Raw genomic sequence first — 21,372 nt, 5'->3', positions numbered from 1 at the left:
GGGCACATTTGATCGAAACTCCCACACGTATCTCTGTTAAAAAATAAAAAACAGATAGAAATCCTGGTCTCACCCACGGACATTAGTCTTTTGCAATGTTGTTCAGCTTCACACAGTGTGACCTTGGAGGGAAACTTGGTCAGATATTCAGTGTGAGGATCTTTTGCAGCTGACTTGAGTGTTTTCTCCACTCACTGAACTCCAGATTAATTCTTAAATAAGTCGTACAAATCACTTTTCCAGGCTAATGGGCAGCAAGAGTTATTTTTTCCCCACAATAATTACTGTTTATTTTCCTTGGCATCGTGATCCAGAGTAGCAAACTGCCAAAAGGAAAATCCTGATACATAGGAAACAGAAAGATGGTGTACGTACTTACTATGCCTGCTTATTTACATATGCAAAAATATTCATACCTCTTAGTTCACTTCACATTTCATGAGATCACAACCTCAAAACTCAATTTACTCTGCTGGGAATTTAAGTAAAAGTAGAAATGCCTTTGGAAAGGGAAAGAACAGTTCTGAACATTTTTCTGAATACCATTCTGAGAGATTTGTGTTCAACATCTCTCAACTTCAACATCTCCTTTCGACTGATAGTTTCTAATTGCTTGAAAACTCACTTAATTAATAACATAGACAGTACAACTATTAATCATGCATTTCCACGAATCTGTCTTTCAAACAAAAGTGGCAAGAAAACAAAATATTATTGAAAGAAAGCACTCAGCAGTCCTTTTTTCCATATAGGGTCCAAAAAGAACATGTATGTGTGACAGAAAATTAACTGAACATCTGCACCAGGACACAATTCCCATAAAACATGGTGGTGGCAGCATCATACTGTGAGGAGACTGTAGAGGCAGGAATACTGAGTTGATGGGAAGATATATGACACTAAATGCATTGCAATCCTGTTAGATGATGTGTAACTTGTTAAAACAGGACAATAAAAGGAGACAAAGACTTCAAAGAATACTTATGTATTAGAGTGGACTAGTCAAAGTCCAGTCTCTGGATAATCTTTAGCAAGACTTTGAAATTGAGGTTTAGTGATGCTGCTCTAAAGCTCGACTGACAATAAGCTATTTTTCAAAAAGTAAATGGAAAAAAAAAGTGTCAGAAACATACCCTAAAAACATGTTTGCTGTACTTGGAGTACTGAACAAATTGACACATGGGAAATGAATACAAAATGATAATTTATTCCCTACAGATATTATCATGTATACTTATTCTTGCACTTTGCAGTTTTGGGATAGCACACAAAATCCCAATAAGACACACTGAAATCTGGGGATCTATTAAGACAAAAAGTAAATATGAAAATCCACTGAGAACACTTTGTTTTAACTTTAATTAAACTGCAGTTGACTTTTTTTTTCATAAAAATTCCCATTTATTTCTCTCCCAGGTGTCCTCTCAGCATCCCTACGCAGAGGAGTATATCGGCAGGCCACATGTCATCACCATCGACTTCAACAACTCTGAAGTGTTTGACGCCACCATCCGTGAGATCATGAAGATCAATGTATGTTAATTGGTTCTGTTTTCTACCCAAACCTTCACTTATCCATCAAAATAAAGCTTTTGTACTATCAACGGTAAACAAAGGTGCACACGGCTGCATATTACACATAGGTGACGATATAATGAACTCCTTCAGCTTGCGTTGACCCACTTTTTAAACCCTGCAGCCGTTAATAAAAGCTCTTAATCTTGGCATCTGACATTACAGCAGAATTGCTTAGCTGGCTTCCTCTCAGCTCACGTTGCTTCTAATTGCCTGAGATATCGAGTGGCTCTGCTGGTAAACTGTGCCCACACCTGGCTTTACACAGCAGCTTTCTGGAGGCCAGCCCTACAGGCAGCAAGCGTTGTTTGCTTTGCATCGAATGAATCAATCACGCTGTTCTCAATCTGTCACCAGAACAACCCAGAGTCACTGCCAAACCTCTCGTGGTGCAGAGATGCATCTGCACTTCTACCAACCAGGTGTTTCCTGCTGATAGAGGCAAAACAAAGTACAAGTCGTTGCCCTGTTAGATGCTTGAAGTGCTGATCCAAGGGGAAGAATATGCAACGCTCAACATGCGAGATGACTAATGACAGAGCAGTGATAAATTCACAAAAAATCAAATATTTTTTTATTTTTTATTCGCCCAGTATGAATGTTTGCAAGCAGCTGGTCAGTTTCATCTTAAATCAACAATCCAAGAAAAACTTTCCTGGCTCAATCACAAAATCTGCCCACAAAGACTTTTGAAGCTGTCTCATCAATTATCACGTCTTGTCATCTGTCCAACGAAAGCCAAACTTTCATATTTCTCCAGGGGCCTTGTGTTGGACTGTTTATTGACTTGCAGCAACGGGAGAAGTTCCTGCAGCCTCTGTTGCCAAGCAACTGGTCCACTTGGTGACATTTTTCATTTGTGCCGACGTGGTAATTGATGTGATGACGGATGGTTTGTGTTACCTGCTTACAGTATGCAAAGCAAAGCTAGGTTTACTTTGCAAATGCAATTTAACATCCGAACGTTAAATAAAAACATCTAATTCAATATTGAACTGTATTTTCAGTGTTGAACATGTAACGCTCACTTGGTAGTCTCAAAAATTTGGTATCAACTCCACAATAAAAGCAAAGGACATGATTCAAGCTGCAAAGAAAGTTTTATCTACAAAGAAACAATTTATGCACTAGAATGCACTCAGAGTTGACGAAGATGTTGCTCCATAATTGAAATAAAAACAACACATTGCAACAGCAACATTGCAACAGCAAGTGCATTCAGATAAAAAGCTTTAATCTTTTGAGGCCTTTCCTTTTATCTGAAGAAACTGATTCAAGTGTTTGGTTATAAAATTGGAGAAAAACCAGCAAACATGTAATTAAAACACCATCTTTTCTGAGAGGTATGACGGTTGTGTTGGTATTTTCCTCCACATTTTGTAGGGTACCATATAATGTCATTCAAAATGGCCTTTCTTTTGGGAAAAGCATTTTTTTTCTAGATTTATGAATTTCCCATCTCTCTTCATAAAAAATAAACTGCTACAAAAGTTGCACACAGAGTAAAACCTGCCACATCAAAAGTAGGTCAGATTAACATTTCATCTACTGTACATGTCTCTGAGTTCTCTCCACAGAAATTCAAATCACCCTGCATGATTTGTTTTTCTCTCATTCCATTATAACAAGATGCCCAAAAGGCAGATTGCATTGCAAAACAACTGATGAAGTGCCAGCTTCATTTCATTTAACTTGGATAAAATAATGTAATAAGACGTGGCTAAGAGCAACAGAGTGCTAGAAAGAACCACCGATCAATTTAAATGGAGAAATGCACTGGTGGTCTGATGGTAAACGGTGAGTACGACATCAAAGAGAGGAACCACCTCAAACTCTCCTTTCAAAACAGAGTTTATCCGGTTATTTCATCATTCCTCACCCTCTTCAAAAGGTGGTATTTCCAGACATCTACAGACACTGTTGTATCGTGAATGGTCTCACTCAAGTGCATCTTTTCTTCCTGTGGTCTCCATTTGCATCAAATATTAGAAATAGCATTAAGGGCTATTGACCAGCTCTTCTCAGGGAATTTCGCGCCATTTTCTGTCATCAAACCGCAGAAGGCAAGTGACAGGATTCCAAAGTGCTCCACGATAGCTGCTCCAGCAGGACCCACATTACACCACCATCTGTGGTGCTCCATGACCTTTTGGTCTGCTGTCAGCTCAGTCCATCGTATGATATATTGACATAGTCATCGCCAAAAATAATAATGAAATTAATTTTCAAGGCTGCCACCTTTGATGTATTAGGTCATTGATTTTTATGTGAAGCTTGTGGCATGATATAAGTCTTCTACAATTACGCTAATGAATATGTCAGCTAGGATTAACTATCAGATGCTTGGTTCCTGTAATTACAACGGCTGGGCTCTACACATTCAGACTGACTTCCTCTGTTTCTTCTGTGTCTGCAGGTGGAGCCATTCCTGCCCTACGAGTACACTTGCGAGGGAATGCTTGAAAGGGTTCATGCCTACATTCAGAATCAGGTGGGCATTTGAACTCGCATCAGCAGCCTGCTGTTTCGGAGGGGAGTGTCGTGGTTGCGCCAACAAGTCGATGGCAAGATGAACGTTTTCGCTTTTTACTATCGCAGGCTTGTCTGTTTGCATCCCTGTTTACCTGTAAAGTTTTTCAATCTTGCCAGAACAGATTTAACGGTGCTTTGAAGGAAGGTGGAGAATGCAGGAAGCCCCCTATAAACTTGACATTGATTCAGATTTATGTTCTGCCAATGCTCTCTTTGTGATATTAAGCTTTGGCAGAGGTTGAAGATGGGCGCTCTTTCCCTTGCTTTTATATAATAACTAATATATTACCATATATATTACATCTTGGCTGAGGGAGCTGCTGAAATGGCCTTAAAAAGACCAATAGATGTAGATTAAAGTTGAAAACCAAAAACATAAAATTCTGTCAGTTTTAGTATAAGTTATTGTTCATATAATGTAAGACATATGTCCACTTTTAAAATATCTTCTTTCCTTCTGTATATAAGGAAATTCAACATTTACCAACTGTTTTACCAGACTTGAAATTAAATGAAAAATAGAAACAGTTCTTGAAAGGCACGTGTTTCTATTTGGTTGTTTTTTTTCTACTTCTTTCCTCCTCATAATGCATTGAAGTCAAACCATTAGCCTTGAAAGATGAAAAGGAAAATCAAAGGCTGGAATCCAGAAACCACTTTCTCTTGTTCCTAAGATGAAAAGATGTTTTAAAATAGCGAAAAACAATACGTGCAATTAATTAAAATGTGGTTGCAAGTGCACAGCATCAACATGCTTCTAATTTTTATTTTCTATTTCTCACTTGCCTTTCAGGGTTCAATAGAAAAAAAAATCTTTTTAATTAAAATAAATATTCTACGAGAAAAAATGACCAGATTTACAATATCACAAAAACAATTGTAGATTTTTCTGGGCACTAAATTTAACAACACTCTTCAAACAAGTTTAATTTCCATTGAGACTGCCACTGATGATAATTATTATAATTTTTTTATCAATCTAATAACCAGTTTTGCGAGTGATAGCTGTCTGCAATAAATGTTTCTATTTATTGCAAAGCACAAAGGTAAACATGGGTTTAATAAAGATAATTATAAAGTGATGCCTCCAGTAAGACTAAAAAATTGATTAAATTGAACTTTTATTGTTCACGTGTTCATGATAAAAACATGTGAATATTTAGAATGTCAAATATGATGAGACTAAACTCAAAATAAATGCCTCTGTTTAGTTATCTGTGTATAATTTATTGCTTTTGCAACCTACATTTAACATTAAATTTAGGAACTGTTACTTTAAAATGACTAGCATTTATTAACAATGTATTATTTATGAGTCTCTGTTGTTTACATCTGATTCATTTTGATGATCACATCATCTGCCCAAATCAAATTTGATGAAAACAGCTAAAGTGAAATTGATTTGGTCTTCTGCTTACATTCTGCCAATTACACAGCAACACACTGTACTGATAATTTCAAGATGAGTCTAAATGTTAAGCAAAAAAACAAAACAAAACACATAGTAGAAGATTTATCCAATCTCAGTGCTCAGATAAAACTGGTCAACAAACAGTATCTGTCTTTTTACCAGAACATGTACAATGCTGCAACTGCAGTGCTTTATAACAAAAAGACCAAATCGTCTTAGCTGCTGCTCTGTTGCCTAACTTGCTGTACTTCCGTGCTTTCCACCGCTTTGACCTTTAAAAAATGTTCAGAGCCTGGTTCATTCGGCTGTGACTTACTGGATAATCTTATCTGGCTTGTGCTGTGTACCCGCATTCACAGATTTTCACATATACCCCTGCTCTCTGCGGATGAGGTCCTCCTCTAAAACAATCATTGTAACTGTTGGAAATAAAGTTAGAAGAAAGAATAGAAAAAACATAGAAACTCTAATTATTGATGTTGATCGACCATTATAGTTGGATCAACTTTAAATAGATGCCAGGTGGTTGGAATATTTAGATCCTTCTTTTTCGTGCTGAAAAACGTGTCGTTGATGGTGGTTAATGTTTAGTCTGTTTGTGTGAAGAGTTATTTCATTACAGCATGTGCTCTAAGAAATATTTTGAAGAATAAGTCATTAATTATGTATTTTTACATCTGCACAGTTCCTTCTCTTTTTATGCAGGCATGTGTCCACTGGTTTGCTGATCTACATTTCTTTGTAATGAGGAGTTTCTCTTTTAGTTCTCACTTTTCCTTCTCTCTTCCCGTGTCGCCTGTTGCTTTCTTTTAAGTTGCTTGCTGAAAGTAATATATGCATTGTCACTTCCCACAGTGTTCTCTTAAAACTTTATTATGACAGACAAAAACAAAAAAAGCACTGCCCGAACGTCTACTGTTTTTTTCTTTTTTTCTTTTTGATCCAAACATCAGCTATTAGAACAAGGTGTATCTCCGTGTTCTGCTTCTTTAGTCTAGATGGTATTCATTATAAAACCTACACACATCTTACATTGTAGACCTTGATCTCTTCCAGCCACATCAGGCTTCCGTTGTTTAGAAAGTGCTTTGTTGTGCGCGGTTAAGGAAATATCTTAGCTTCTCTGTCACGCATTGTCGGCATCCCCCTGTGTCAAAAAGAACACCAATACGCCGGCTCACTGACCATGACTGACTGAAAGCATGACCCCCATCCCCGGTGCAAACTTCCATTCAGACTCATCTGTGTTTGTTCAACTTTTTTCACTTTATCTTTCCCATGTTTGGATTTTTCCCGGTTTTAGGCTCAACTTATCATAATCCACACATCTTTTGCCTTGCCTGAACCTGTCGTCCTTGTTATCTCGCTCTCGTTCACCGGCAGAGCTGCAGACCCACTGTTACCATCACACTGCATATTCCTGCGGCACCTCAGTGATGCCTACATTGAAACATAGAGGGACATCTTAAAGACATTGGAGGTTTTTTATGCTAAATCTGACATTTAAGATAAGGAACTATTTTACAATTGTCTGAATAATAATAAATTAACTTGGGCAGGATTGAGAGGGGACATTGTGCTTGTTTTGTGCCTGATTGTCTTTTGTGTTGCTCTGATTAATTAAATGTCACTTAAGAAATCGAGTAGAGCTGCGTAAAATCATGCACAGTGAATTTAATAAAGAAGACAATAGTGGATTTGTACAACTCCAGAATCGTTATTATTAGATCCATTTATCCATAAAGTTCATTCATTCAGTGATGAATGCATCTAGTGTGTCAATGATATCTTATAAATTTAAAGTGTTTCCATTGATTGAGCTATGTGGTTTCTCTTTTTGGTAATATTTTACCATTGCAGCTGACTTGTTCACTGGATTCTTTTCTCTGACTTTGACTCTGGGGTTCCAATCAGAATCACTGTAATACCCTTCACTTCCACTAGGTGATGATAGAATCAACATTTCTAACATTTAAACCGGAAAATCTTTGGAGGAAAGTGAAAGTCTATGAATCCATATTTCTCTCATTCACATAGAAAAAGTTTGGGACTGAGGACAAAGCTTTGTGGTATCCCAGTATTAATGTCTGAATACATAACTAACAACTGGTCAACGTTTCCCGATTTAAATCTTTGTACTTATCTTTTAGAGGAGTGACCTTGAAAACCGAAGATTAAAGAGGATTTCCACTTTAAAACTTCAAAGCTTGTGAAAAGCTTATTTAGAAGCTGTGAAGTGCACAATTCAGAGACTGAGGTCCAGACAAAAGTCAGGGAGCAAAAACAATCTTTAAAACATCTGCAGACGGAGAGCAAGAAATATACTGCATTAGGCACAAATTAGGATCCGCTCTGAGGAACTCAGAGTTGCATAGTTACTTTATTCATCTCTCTCTACTACCGAGGCGGAGACTCAATCTTCGAAGACCAAACAAAAGAAACAAAAGAAAACATAGGAAACCTTGTATGCTCATTCACTGTAATGTCTATGGGAGGTGAAAACTAAACACTCTATCTCCATGCAGGGAAGGCCACGGGAAAACAGCGAGTTCCCAAATAACTGTCTGTGGAAGTTCAGCAACCCTGGAAACTTACTGCAGTAGACACATCATGTTCATTAGTTTGTACACCGTTTCCAGCTGCACAGAAAAACACCTTGACTGTGATTCAAAAAACATTACATTTATATGACACATAAAGGAACCTCATTTAATACGAATAAAACCTCTTCACAAAGCATAAACATAAGCATAATTGAAAGCATATACAGATCTTACATGTAGAAATGACATTTTGAAGTTGGTACCCTTCCTAACCTTTTACTTTTTCATGTGTGTGCGAGAGAAGAGGGATCAAAGATGTCGCCTGTGTTTAGGGGAGGAGGTGCAGCAGAGATTGGGAGATTGGAAGCTTGGTTATTGCCTGTGGGCACGGAGAGCTTGTTTAATAAACGGGTCCAGAGGCCAGAGGGACATGTCAGAGAAATGTTATTACCTTGGTTTTATTAATAGGCCCAGCTAGAGGGGGAAATGTAATCTGGTGACTCACCGCGACCGAGTTCTGCCTCAACATCTTATTTGTTTTTCTGCGACATTTTTGCATCCATGCAAATTGGCTGAGGTTTACGGATATGTGTCGGATACAATTAGCGCTTTTTTCTGTGATACCATTTAAAGCGGTGCATAAACTGTAATTACAAATAAAACACAATTATTAGAAAAATTATAGAGACTCTAATTATTATTGTGGTGCAGGCTTTCGTGAAAAAGGTTGTATGAGAAGCTCAGTTTAACCCAACTGCATCAGGTTAGAAAACTACATTCCCTAGTGGCAGCATGACGCTAAACATGCAGAAATACCTGCAATAGAACAGCTTAGATCAAATTGCATTCATGTATACTGTAGAGTAGCATCATATTAGAATGGTTCTGTTGAAGTCCAAACCTGAATCCATTTGAAAATCCATGGAAAGTCTTGGGTAAATTCTACTTTTTTGTCATGTTTTACCATTCTCTCATCAAAAATACGTTATTTTGATTTAAAAAAAGGCCTTCATCTAGTAGTAAACACCACCAATGGGCAGGATGAAGAAGCATTGTTATGATGACTTCCTGAAAGGGGTATTAAAAAGAGTAGGAGGTTTTTAAGAGTCCGAAGCCAATTCTAAGGCCTCAGATACAGAAACTAGTTACTTGTTTGTGCTATGAAATGACACTATGTGCCTGGAAACAACTGATGTTCAGACAAGTTCTACATCAAAACTAAAAGAGCTTAAGCTATTTTCCAAACAGAAATAGCCACAAATCTCAGCGTCTCTCTGTGAAAATTTTATAGAGACATCTTCCAAAGTACTTCAGTAATGTAAGGAAAGGCTTTTCAAAACAAGTACTGACTCAGGAGGGATAAAGGCAATGGTGGTTGTCACCGATTTGATTTGTGGCTATCAGAGTAAATGGGCCTGAATGTCAGTTTTACAGGACACCATTTTGATTTCTATAGCAAAAATACTTTGAAAACCATTCTTTCAGATCAGTTGGTTCTTTTCACAACATTTCAAGAAAATATTTTAAAGTTTGTCATTGCACTGCGACAAAACATGAAAAATATCTAGTCATATGAATAATCTAAAATATACAATGTGTTTGTATTTTTTTTTTTTTTATCTTTACCTTTGCAGGACTTTTGCTCGCCTGAGATTCCATTTCCTCCAGTAAACACATCTTGGGCTTCGCTGTCAGGTCCCTTTCTGTCTTTGCCAAACTCCAGAATGCTAACTTGGGCCGCCAACACCAGCTCCTTTCCATCATGGCCTCCTCTTACTGCACTTCGACTTTTGACATCGCTCCCTGGCCAGTCATGTGTGGAAGCATGCCAGAGTGAAGGACTAATCTGTGAACCTGCCTTGCACCGTTTTATCAACATCAAAGAAGCATTCAGCTCGTGAGTTTTTTCTTTTCCCTTTCATTTGGATAGTGAAAAAAAACATTATTAAATGAAGTTACTTTTTACAGCACTTGTCATCCAAGATGTAACTTCACCAAGACACAGCATGCAATAACAAGGCAGCTGACACAGAAATGGAAAAGTTCGCTTAATGTTTAAAGCATGATCTGCCCCATTACTGCAAACTTAAATGTATTATTGGATCCATTTCAAAACTGCGTGCCACAGATTTACTGAAAACAATCCACCTCAAAGGGTTTCATGCCTCATTTGGATGCTTAGTTTTAAAATCAGGCTACAAAAAAGAAAAATTGGGATAAACCTCTCAGCACAACTTGACTGGTATATTTTCCTATCTCCCTAAGAGCGTCTAAGGGCAGCACTGGAACATAAATAATAAATATGCATGTCAAATAATCATGGATCTCCTAAGGCGTTTGTGCCAGCAATAATGTCAAACATATTAAAGGATTTCCATTCATTTTTTAACTTCTGTGCCCAGGTTGGATCTCCAGTGTGAAGGAGTGGAATCCGAGATGAACCACCTCTTTCCTGCCTTCTCTGCAGAGCACGCTGAATGCAGTCTGCAGCACGATCCACTGTTGTTCAGCTGCGCTGGCTCGAGTCCCAAATACCAACGCCTTTGCCCCTGCAGGGACTATCGCAAAGGACAGGTGGCGCTGTGCAGGGACTGCTTATGACCAAAAAAGGCCCAACATAGGGAGTTTTTTTTTTTTTTTTGTAAAGAAAATATCTAAGAAGAAACCCTTAAACAAGGAAATTTTGAGGTGAAGGAGCTGTGCTGCATATATAGCAACTTACCTATTTGCCACTGTCCTTGGACTTGCTGCTTAGAGTTTTACCAACCTCTCAGGGAATTGCATGATTGTATTTTTGAATATAACGCTTTTGAAGTTTCACCTCGTTGAAGTACGACCACAGCCACCATTAAACAAAAATGACCTGTAACTGCATAGATGACTTCGTAGAGAAATCATCTCTTCTTTTCTCTTGAAGAAATGTCGTAAATGTGCATTTATGTGAAACCTCGCTGTCGTTGTGGGGAATGGATACGTGTACAGGTGCACCCAAAGACATTGATCACTTAGAGATGTACTATTTTACATGTACTGTGGAAATATATTTGTAAATATACAGTAAGTGTTGTTTAATAAAACAAAAGAGGCAAATTTGTTGCCAATTTTACATGTTTTTAAAAACACTCCATTGAAATAAAGCCCCACACCCATGTGGGGCTCGTGAAACTATTAAAAGTTTAATTCTTCAAACTATTTAAATCACTTTTCAAATAGGCAATATAATATGCCAAGAATGGCTGCAGTGTCACAGAAGTCATTATCATGTATGCTGCTGCTGCACCACCACCGAAACCATTCAGTAAGATAAGAGGATTTTAATGAGACGTACTCCAAGACAGAGCTGGAATTTGTCAGTTTTTTTTTTTTTCTCTTTAATGACAGTGCAAGTGTCTCTTTGACTGATGGTAAGGGCCATTTCGCAATATGCCCATTTCTCCTCGCAAGTTTATAATCTCTAAGCTAATATTAAATTTTCTCTTGATCCTCAGAAACCAATTGCAGAAAAATGCATGTGTGTGGCAGCAGTCAGTAGTGAGGCTTTGAATATTTAAAGGATTAAAGGTGAGGATATGGGGGAGGATATAAATATATATGAAAAAAAAAATTCTGGGACTTAAAATTTTAAATATGAATACCGTATTCCACCTGGAAAGTTTATCTCAGTGTTGAGAGGAAAAAATGCAGTTAAGAGAGGAAAAACCAGGAGGCTGGTAGATACAGCATGAATAACTGATAGATTGATGTTTGTTTTGTAAAACTAGGTTTGGACTCATTCCTCTGTGAACATTATTTGTTTAAAGCAAATTAGGAAACTTCACAAACTGTTCAAAATTATTCTGATAATTTGTCAGGATGTTATGCTTCATTTTAACATTATTTTTAATCAAAGGAGGTTGTTTTTTTCACAGACTACTCTCTGAAAATGCCTAACATGGTTAAAAAATCGTAAGTGGTTTCATGTGGCTCTCCTCAACTTTTTGGATCTTTCTGTTCTTTTACACGTATTTCAATTATGTGAAATACCTGAAGATGATAGATGGGTGCACTTTTGACTACGGGAACACTATTCTCTCTCTGCAGGAGATGTAATAGCAGCGCCTGTGATGGAAGTGTACAGACATTCACAGGGAGGGCTGCAGTTGTCAGCGTGCGACTGAGTATAATCGGTCTGTCATAAACGACCTGTAACTGCGCAATAAGAGTGTCTGCATTAAACAACTGGTGATTTGTCTGCGTTAAACCGGACAATCTCACAACACTGCACTTTTTATGGTGTTTATTTTTCAGTTTTGTTTGTCCAACTTGTTTGATTGGGTCCTCAAAACTGCTTGAGATTTCAATCAAAGCATGCATTTCACTTAAAGTGTTGGTTTCTTCTGATTTCTCCCCAGTGCTTTGCTTTTGCTGTTTTTATTTTTCGGTACCAGATTTTGTTTAGGATCTCATGTGAGGTTTCCTGTACACTTTGGCAACTGATGACTTCAAGCAATTTTCTGTGATTTTTTTCACAGTCTCTGAAAGAAACACGTTCACTTTTCACACTTTGTGCAGCTTTCACTCACAAAAAATATGCTTTTAAGTGGAACCATCTATAATTTTAAAATCTGATAAATAAGTGTTTTTAATTATTATTTTACTTTTTTTTTGTTTAGGTTAGGTAAATCTAATTTAACCTAAAATTAGTTAAGTCAAATTGATTGTTAAGAGAAATTGTTAACACTTAAGTGTGAAGACAATCTGTTGCTGCACTGCTATAAGAACAGACATCATTCTGTTTCGTATGTTATCCAGAATGGCACACAGAAACATTGTGTTTTACAGTCTGCCTATAATAAAAATATTTGAAGCACTCACCTTCACTCTATACCTGGGGCCATTAATAAAAGCCTGGAAATACCTAGAAGTACTGACAGCAGCTACACAATCTTTCCCAAGAAAAGCTACCCTCAGATACTGAGGATGAAAACTAGTTATGCTAATATTCAGGAGTGTTTGGTGTTCTTTTTAAAACCCCACAAAAAACAAAATAAAACATAATTTATTTTCTTCTCTCAGTGTAGTTGTAATCTGCATTGTGGTCGACTGGCAACCTGTCCAGGCTCGATAACCCACCTCTTTCTCTCTGACTGTGGCAGATGGGAACCAGCTGCCCTCAAGCAACCCTGCATGGGTAAGCAGGTGCAGATGATGGATAGACTGATGAATAGTTGAAACAGGGACATTGGATCAGTAAGCTGCAGATCTGTGGAATGTGTTTACAAAAAAAAAAAAACTTGCTTCATTGCCTACATGATGCTCTCAGTTTTTTAATGAGGCTGTATGACATTATTATCAGTAACATTTGGTTTATCATTTCTGGAAAGATTGTTACATTACCATGCTTGGAATATGGAAAGCTATAGCTATGTTTCTACTTGAACACGTATTTTTGACCATATTTGAAAGATGAGACAATCTCTCCTGTTTCTGTTAAATCACAGAGTTTTGTTTGTAGATTTGCTGTTTTGATTTATCCACAAGATCATAAACTACCTCTTAACTTGATCAACAAAGAGAACAATTTAACAACTAAATAACTTTATGTTTTTGTGTAATTATGCTTAGCAAGTGTTTTAATTTTTTTTGAACTCACACATGAAGTTGAAATTGATTATTTCTGCAGATGAAAATGTCCTAATAAGTTTGCCAATATTCAAAAACCCAGCCTGAGTCCAAGTTCTTGCACGTATTCACAAAAACTTATAAACTCTCAGATTTTTGCATTTCCATTTCTATTCAGACTTTGACACATTCAGCAGGGAACCTCAACCTCCACCTCAGTAAATTGAAACATTTTCCATTTGACTTATTTCTTCAGCTATGCATGTCTGCAGTGACAATTCAGGCTACAATGCCAAGTCAATAGAGTTCTCTAATGTCATTTTTAGCTGCCATTTCAAACTCTTGCTTGGTATAAAATACCAGTGGGTTGCTGTAGCCTTGGACGTCAAGGCAGAAGACAGCATACAATACCAAAGGCAATTTTGTTTCTGTATTCATAGAAATGAGCTGTAGGCTTACTGGACATACATGAATCATCGTGCCACAGACTGTGCTGGATAAGAATCAGCCAGACTGTCTGGCAGTGGGGACAGATTTGAAATTATTTCTCACTGCTTACCTCCAGTCGTCCCGTCCTTCAGTTAAAACAGGCTGAGAGGAGGAAAGAGGAAAAGGTGTAAGACAGATGTCCACATTGCTTTTAAACAGCATACCCCTGGTGACACTGCCATCCGATTGGTCTGTCAAGCTGAAATAGGAAGTGATTGAAAAGGTGAGACGGGGTTGGGCTTTGGGCAGGAACATGGACAAAGCTTTGACCAATCTGCTGATATAGGAGACAGAAAATACATCGGGACAAACTGAAAAAAAAATGTTATAGATCAAAGCTCTAAGATTAGCGACTGAACATCATTTACAAAAACATTGCAGTGGAGGAAGAAGAGACCAAAGCAGCTTATGTACATAGACATAAGCTGCAGTGGTGGAAGAATTTTTGAGAATTTCTGTTAAAATTGTCCTAAAAATACGCAGAAAAAAGACATCACAAAGTGAAACAGAAAATCATTCTTATTTAGATAAGACTTTGTGAGACCTTGACATAAACATTTTCAGAAATGTCACAACAACAACATAGTTCAACAGATAGTATGCCTTATAATCATGTAAGTTATTATCAAGACGCTCACGCTGACTAGGACTATGACGTCAAAGTTCCCATCTGGTAATTTTGTATGTAAAGAAAAATGTATGCATGAATGTCCACTTCTGACAGATTTCAATCATGTTCACCAAGTTTTTAATAAAAAGGTTTTCTCTGGAATAAACCATTGAGTATAAAATGGTTTGATACTAGAATGACAACAAAAATAACTCCTCACGTCTCAGTACAGATCTTAAACCATCTTCTGTAACTAATGCTAAGTTTTTTATTTGTGTGTTCGGCACACGTTTTTGAACAGATTAGCTCATTTCTTGGTAGTCCTGTAGAATCATGTAGCTTAGAGTTAGCAGCATAGGATGTTAATCCATGGATGGACAATGAAAGATCAAATGGATTTTTAAATCAGCTTTGTATAACTTCCCTCTTAGAAATCCTACCACTGAAGATGGCCTTTGAGCATCAACAGAATCAGTGCCAAAGTGCACATCCTGTGTGGTAAATCATTAAGATGTTTACCCTTGATTTAAGATGTTCTTTCTGCATGAGAGCCTTCAGATGTGAATCTAAGTTTACTGATATGATGGTGTTGGATAAAGGATTTAACACTTGCTTAATCAATTCCCCTGGTGCAATGGCTGTTGCTGTGCATTTCTCTGTGACGAAGAACTGTGTGCTGGATGATTTTAGTTTTGCTGGCATTAATTCATGTGCAACACTCAAGCTTGATATTTTTCTCCCTTATTTTCCTTTTATATCTGCAAATCAGGGGGGGGGGAGCCACAGCAAGAATCTAGCAAGTTATTAGACTTTATGTTTTTTTCCTCTTGATGTTTGCGAACTGATTCAAACATGATCTGTTATAACTTACACAACTATTGGTAAATGTGAATTTAATCTAACCCCATGTGAGGCATTAAAAGCACACAAAATCCACAGAGACTCAACATTGTGAACAGCAGTCCAAACTTTGGGGATTCATTTTATGGCTATTTTAGCAACGCCAATCAGTGTGCTTATTTTGACGAGCAAAAAATTTTTCAATGTTCTAGCAAAGAATGATTCCAGATTTAGTTGAGCTAATGATAAACTAACTATTTCAATCTGATTTTGCCTTTTACAAAGACTTCCATGCTATTGCATTGAAGTTGTGCTCAGTGAGAATGGACATGCTCTTCCAAAATGGTGTAATATTAAGAAACAGTAAAAATGCTGTTTATACTGTTATTTGCTATCAGTTGATTTACAAAGTTTCATCCCATAGGTTCACAGAATAATAAAAACAAACAACTTAGATCTTTGCAATGACTTGGTAATTGTTATTTCTTGTGAAACAGAGTGACACCGAAACAGATCAGGGTGTTCGGGTGAGACAGTGGATGCTTGGATGTATTAATCAGGATGTCATGTTACTGTCATGTCCTGCTGCTACAATCTCTTCCTTTGACTGGTCCAAATCGATGCCGTTTTAGGTGGTTACAGCTCCCACCCGGTGCACAGATGGAAACATCTGTCGTCTGATTTATTAAACGTCACATTATGACTCGGATTTAGGGCTTGCAACACGTGGCAGGCAGCTCGACAGAAAGGAGGGGAAGTAGTTTTTAATATCACCTCTGACAGCTGATGAAGTGAATGCTCTGTAGCCAAAATTAACACAACAGTAAATCTTTTCCGGCACAATCTGCTTGCTAGGTGTTGGTACAGAAGATGAATGATAAATGATGATACAGTATGCATGTGCGTGTCTTATGCAATAACCTGCTCTGTGATGGCTGAATATGGAGGTGTGTAAATATTAAAGAGGCACTTAACCCTTTGTGGGGACTTGTGACTGTGGGCGGCAGCTGGGGAAGTAAATGAAGATGGATGAGAAATGTGGAGCACAAGAAGGGTTGGACATAAGTTTTTAAACTTGTCCGAGCATATTTTCATGCCTTTTCAGTATATTATGGACATTAATTTGATAATATATACAAGTTCTGCTTTTTTTTTCTTTTTTAATTTCCACTCAGCCATCAAAATTAGGAAAATCAACCAAAATATTTTTGCCACACATGAACATACAGCTATTCTAAATAAATGGGCATTCTAAATCAGGGACCAGATGTGTTAACAAGTTTTACTGCCTTAAGTTAATCCTTATTTATTGTGTAAAATGTATTGTAAAGTACCATAAAGGGAAAGGACAACGCCGCTATTTTAAAATGAAACATCCTCCTTCAATAGACTGAATAATTTCTGTCTCGACCGTACAGCGGCACTGTCTTCTTCTTCATTTGAATACGAAAGGCCACTGCAGACGCATATCAGGATGATTGATCCTGAACAGATGAATAGACTTTTTCTCACAGTGTCTCAAAGTCCTGAGTCACTCATCTTTACTTAAAAAGTTCTGCACATTAGGAATGCACTAATTAGCCAAATTTTCTGTCATCATTACACATTGACCATAATCTACTACCTGCCAAGTCTGCATATTGTAGAATAAATCAGACACTTTGTATCGTGTTTAATATATGTGTTGTTAAATGTGAAAAAGCAAATGCAGAACTTTCTGTCAGTCATTGTGAACATTTGATCTTATTACTTTATAAGAATTAATAGCACAGTAAAAAATTGTCTCCCTGTAACAATGAGTGCTGGCATATCCCCAGTCCCAGTGCTGTTCAAAAGTCTTGAGTCATTATTTATTTACTTATATTTTGGCTTCAAAGTACGTAGATGTTCTTTTAATGACTGAAAGTCGTCTTAATTAATAGCTCTTTGGATTTTGGGTGTCTTTGAAGTTTTTCTTTCAGAGTTGCTGCTGTTTTCACTCCATTAGTCTAATAGCAAACAACTTTTGAATTCATTTTGTTTTATAAGTAAATACATAGCCATATAGCTACAGTAAATAGAGCTGAATGAACAGACTCTGACCTATATATCAGTCAAACATAAAACACCAGCAATCCAGTCAATAATGAATTGTTTTAGACTATTTATTAAGTAGCCTTTAAAAAGAAAAGATGAAAACCCCAAATATTTAACATAACATCTTTTGACAAAGTTATATGGTGTTTTAGTTCCAACAATGTGATGACAAAAGCCAAGTTATCAATCAGAAGATTGATAACTTGGCTTTCAGTTGATGATAAGCCAGTGGATGATGAATCTTTCAGGTTCTGTTCAGTTTTTAGCCTGTTGTGGTTCAACTTTGTTCTGATCGATGCAGTCAAGTACAGAAAAAACCTTTAGAAGAACTTCTGCAGGTTCATCATCAATACAATAACAACGGGACATGTGGAAGCAAAATATGAAAGGAATGCTAAAATCAATTTGCACAGGATCTCAATTTGTTTCTGTCCAGTGTTGAACAATTACCCTGAGATCTCTAGACTGGCACAATAGCTTTCTGAGACTTGATGAAATAAGAAAGTTTCAAATTCAGTTTCATAATCTTTGTAATTTTATCATTACTTTAGGCAGAAAAGGCAGCAAAGCCCATATGGGGGAATCTCAACTGTGTTTCATTATTGTTTACCTTATGGGCTCTATTTTATTGCCTAAACCCACAAAGTGCTATGGTTTCCTCTAGAGCACTGTTCAATAACAATGAGCCTTGTTTCATTCATCATTCGTCAGTATCATGATCCCATTTTGTTACTCTTGTATGAAATTTAAAACAGACAACACAGTCGATAGCACAACTGGTCTAAACAAAACAAGTTAACATCAAGATACATCCATCACCATTTTCACAAACCATTATTTAGTTATCTCCATTTTCATGTCAGAAACTGGAAAAACAAAGAAAATTAAAAAGAAATACAGCCAGGACAAGACAGCCAAACAAAGTTGAAAGTTCCCAAAGAATGATGACGTTATCTTTGAAGGAGAACTTCATCATCCTCCATTTGCCTTAATATGTTTCCTTCACAAAAGGCCTTTGCAGAAAAAATATTTTTCTACTTTCCCAATAAACAAATATTTGACATATTCCTGTTTGAAATGTATTTCTGTTTTTGACAGGCTTCAAGATTTATGGCCTTCCACAGTCCATCACATCATCCATGGAAATGCCACTGAAGTGCTTCATGCCTTAAAATTGAGTGGATGACTTAAAAGATCTTCTTTTCCCCTAAGTACAGCTGAGGGGAATAAGGAAACAATTACATTTGGAATAAAGACGACTCCTAACCTCCTTCTACACTAGACCACCACATCACTATTAAACCTTCTCATTCCCTCCATTTGGAATCTTCACACATTCATTTTTCTTTTTCACCTCCAATTATTCTTGTTTTCCAACAATATCTGCATGGCTTCAGGCTTGTCCTCCATCTAAATACCTTCAGGGTTTGTCCCATTACCCTTTTCATTTCACTTTTACTATTAGACATGGGCTGCATTAGCAAAAAATATAAATATGTATTCACCTTGACAAAAGATTTTTACTTATATTTCATTTTTTTCTCTATTTTTAAGGTTTTGTGGGCCCTAAAGTATCTGATACACCTCTGAGTCATGGTCTCATGTCTCAAATTTATTCCAAAAAGTCCCCTTTCACAGACCAATCAATTAAGTCAGTGTATCTTTTGATGACACTTTAGTATCGACCCTTGTGAAACAATAGCACTCACTGTCCTTTCCTGGGCCTTCGCCAAATAAACCGACTGACTTGCATATAGTTTTGAAGTTATTTTAATTTGGTTGTTTACAATATAGTGGTGGGGAGGCCTCTGATTTGGACTATATCCAGGCTACTTGCGAGGCCCATTTAGCCTGAAGAATCAGAAATGTGACACATAATGTTGTTTTGTGTGTGTATAAGCAGTCTTCCCCTTTCATCTTGTCTCGATGCCTGTTGGGTCTATTTCCTTTCCTCCACAGCCTCTTTAATCCAATGCTGGAATGCATTCCTCACTGATGTAATTATTTTAGCCCACTGCCAGGATGTAACATAATTTTCTGTCCCAGAATGATTTTAGACGGCAAATTTCAAGTTTTCCTGCCGCGCTTGATCTTTCTTTAAACGAGCTTTGCTAAAAGACTTTTCTTTTTTGCCCTCTCAGATGTGGAGCATGTGATTTCATAAATCACTTCTCGCTTCTGCTCCGGTTCAGTTTCTACCCTGAGGGGGTGTACAAGAAGCTGACCGAGCTTGATGTGAAGTTTTATAGAAGACGGATGGGATGTATTTCATTACCCTTTGTATGTTACAGCGCCACAGTTATTGAATTGTGGGGCCACGCTGATATTTGGAGGGCTGGATACCTGACACACTGCTGAAAGAAAGTTGACACAATGGATGCCTCTTGAAAATTAAGTGCAATAGTTTGAAGTGAAATGTGTTTTGACTCCTTCCCAGAAAAGCTGAATTTTTCTCTTTACTGAAATGTAATTTTTGTGCAAGCAGAAATTAGTCAGTGTGACATTTACTTACTCTTCCTGAATTTATGAAGAATAATGCATAATGCAAATTAACACAAAACAGAGCTGTATTGCAGTTACAAAAATTTAAATAAACTGACTCTGAATTAGGGCTTAATCAGGGCAAAAAAAAAACAGTGCCATAAAAACTTCTTTTCCTTGTACTTTTTGCATCTCCAGCAGCTTCAGAAACAAAACCATGATGTACGATGAACATATTCCATGTACACAAATCAGTTTGTGTGGTTGGAGGAAGCAAGGAAAGAGACGAATGGGACGACTAAAAGAAGCCTAAACCTCCAAAGCTTTAAAAAAAATGGTTGAACTAATGTGAACACAGAGGCACTAATTAGGTGACCTCCAAAGGAGCTTATGCATCAGATATCATGTAAGTTTATCAGAGTAGACAGGGTTGAACACCAAGTTTTCTACCAGCTGAGGTAAATTCATTGACAGCTTTTAGATTATGACAGATTGGACAGTCGAACCTCTTTGGGTGTCATATAAAAACTGCAGTGGGTTATAAAAGGACCTGAAGAAATATTCAAGAGGTCCCATAAATTTTAATATGATATTAGGCAGAGTTAACAGGCTTGAGATATTTCAGCTTGGTGTTTCATCCAAAGTCCTGAAGAGCTCTGACTGATGCTGAGACTGACGGGTTATCTATGCTTAACTGTGAAGATTTCAGAAATTACTGCTATGTGTTACTGTATTTTAATAAGCTGTCTATCCCTGCTCCAAGACCTGTACTCACAGCTTTAACAGCCTTAACTATTTCAACTGGCTGCACTAGGAAAGGTGCATAAGATCTCCCTGGGGAGCCTTGCAGAACATTTTCACCTCTTTTGCTACTATAGAAAATGCTTTTGACCCACCAGTCTGTGCAGTCGAGGGAAAAAGAAAGTTTCCACTCAGGTTCACTAAAACTGCTTTTAACAGATGTAACTTGAAGTAATATTTTGGTGTATGACAGTCTCTCATTTTCTTTTGAAGGTAATTTTGTTCACTGTGTTTTAGATTATTGCTTTCTTAAGATTTCACATTAATTTAACACCCAGCACAAGATTAACTGAGGTTTAGCTCTGGAGTTTGATTTTTTTTTTTTGGTTCAGCCATTTTGTTATAAAATTGCTGCTGTGTCTTGAATCGCTGCTCTTCTGCATGACTCGCAGTTTTAGCTGTAACTATCAGAC

At 37.2% G+C, this 21,372-nt stretch overlaps 1 protein-coding gene across 1 annotated transcript in view; it reads left to right on the top strand.

The window, feature by feature from the left end:
• Positions 1–12,664, top strand: part of LOC129363650 (alpha-1,6-mannosylglycoprotein 6-beta-N-acetylglucosaminyltransferase B) — a 68,201-nt gene extending 55,537 nt beyond the window's left edge. The window contains exons 15-18 of the mRNA XM_055035879.1: positions 1,417–1,533; positions 3,992–4,066; positions 9,696–9,958; positions 10,464–12,664. Of these exons, the coding sequence (XP_054891854.1) occupies positions 1,417–1,533; positions 3,992–4,066; positions 9,696–9,958; positions 10,464–10,662 (654 nt within the window). The 3' untranslated portion in view covers positions 10,663–12,664. The remainder of the gene's footprint in view (positions 1–1,416; positions 1,534–3,991; positions 4,067–9,695; positions 9,959–10,463) is intronic.
• The last annotated feature ends 8,708 nt before the right edge of the window (positions 12,665–21,372 follow it).

Source organism: Poeciliopsis prolifica, unplaced genomic scaffold (genome assembly GCF_027474105.1).
Source record: "Poeciliopsis prolifica strain line A6 unplaced genomic scaffold, Auburn_PproV2 SCAFFOLD010, whole genome shotgun sequence".
In the NCBI taxonomy this organism is placed as follows: Eukaryota; Metazoa; Chordata; class Actinopteri; order Cyprinodontiformes; family Poeciliidae; genus Poeciliopsis; species Poeciliopsis prolifica.
Note: the sequence above shows the minus strand (reverse complement) of the source record. Positions and strands in the feature narration are given on the sequence as shown.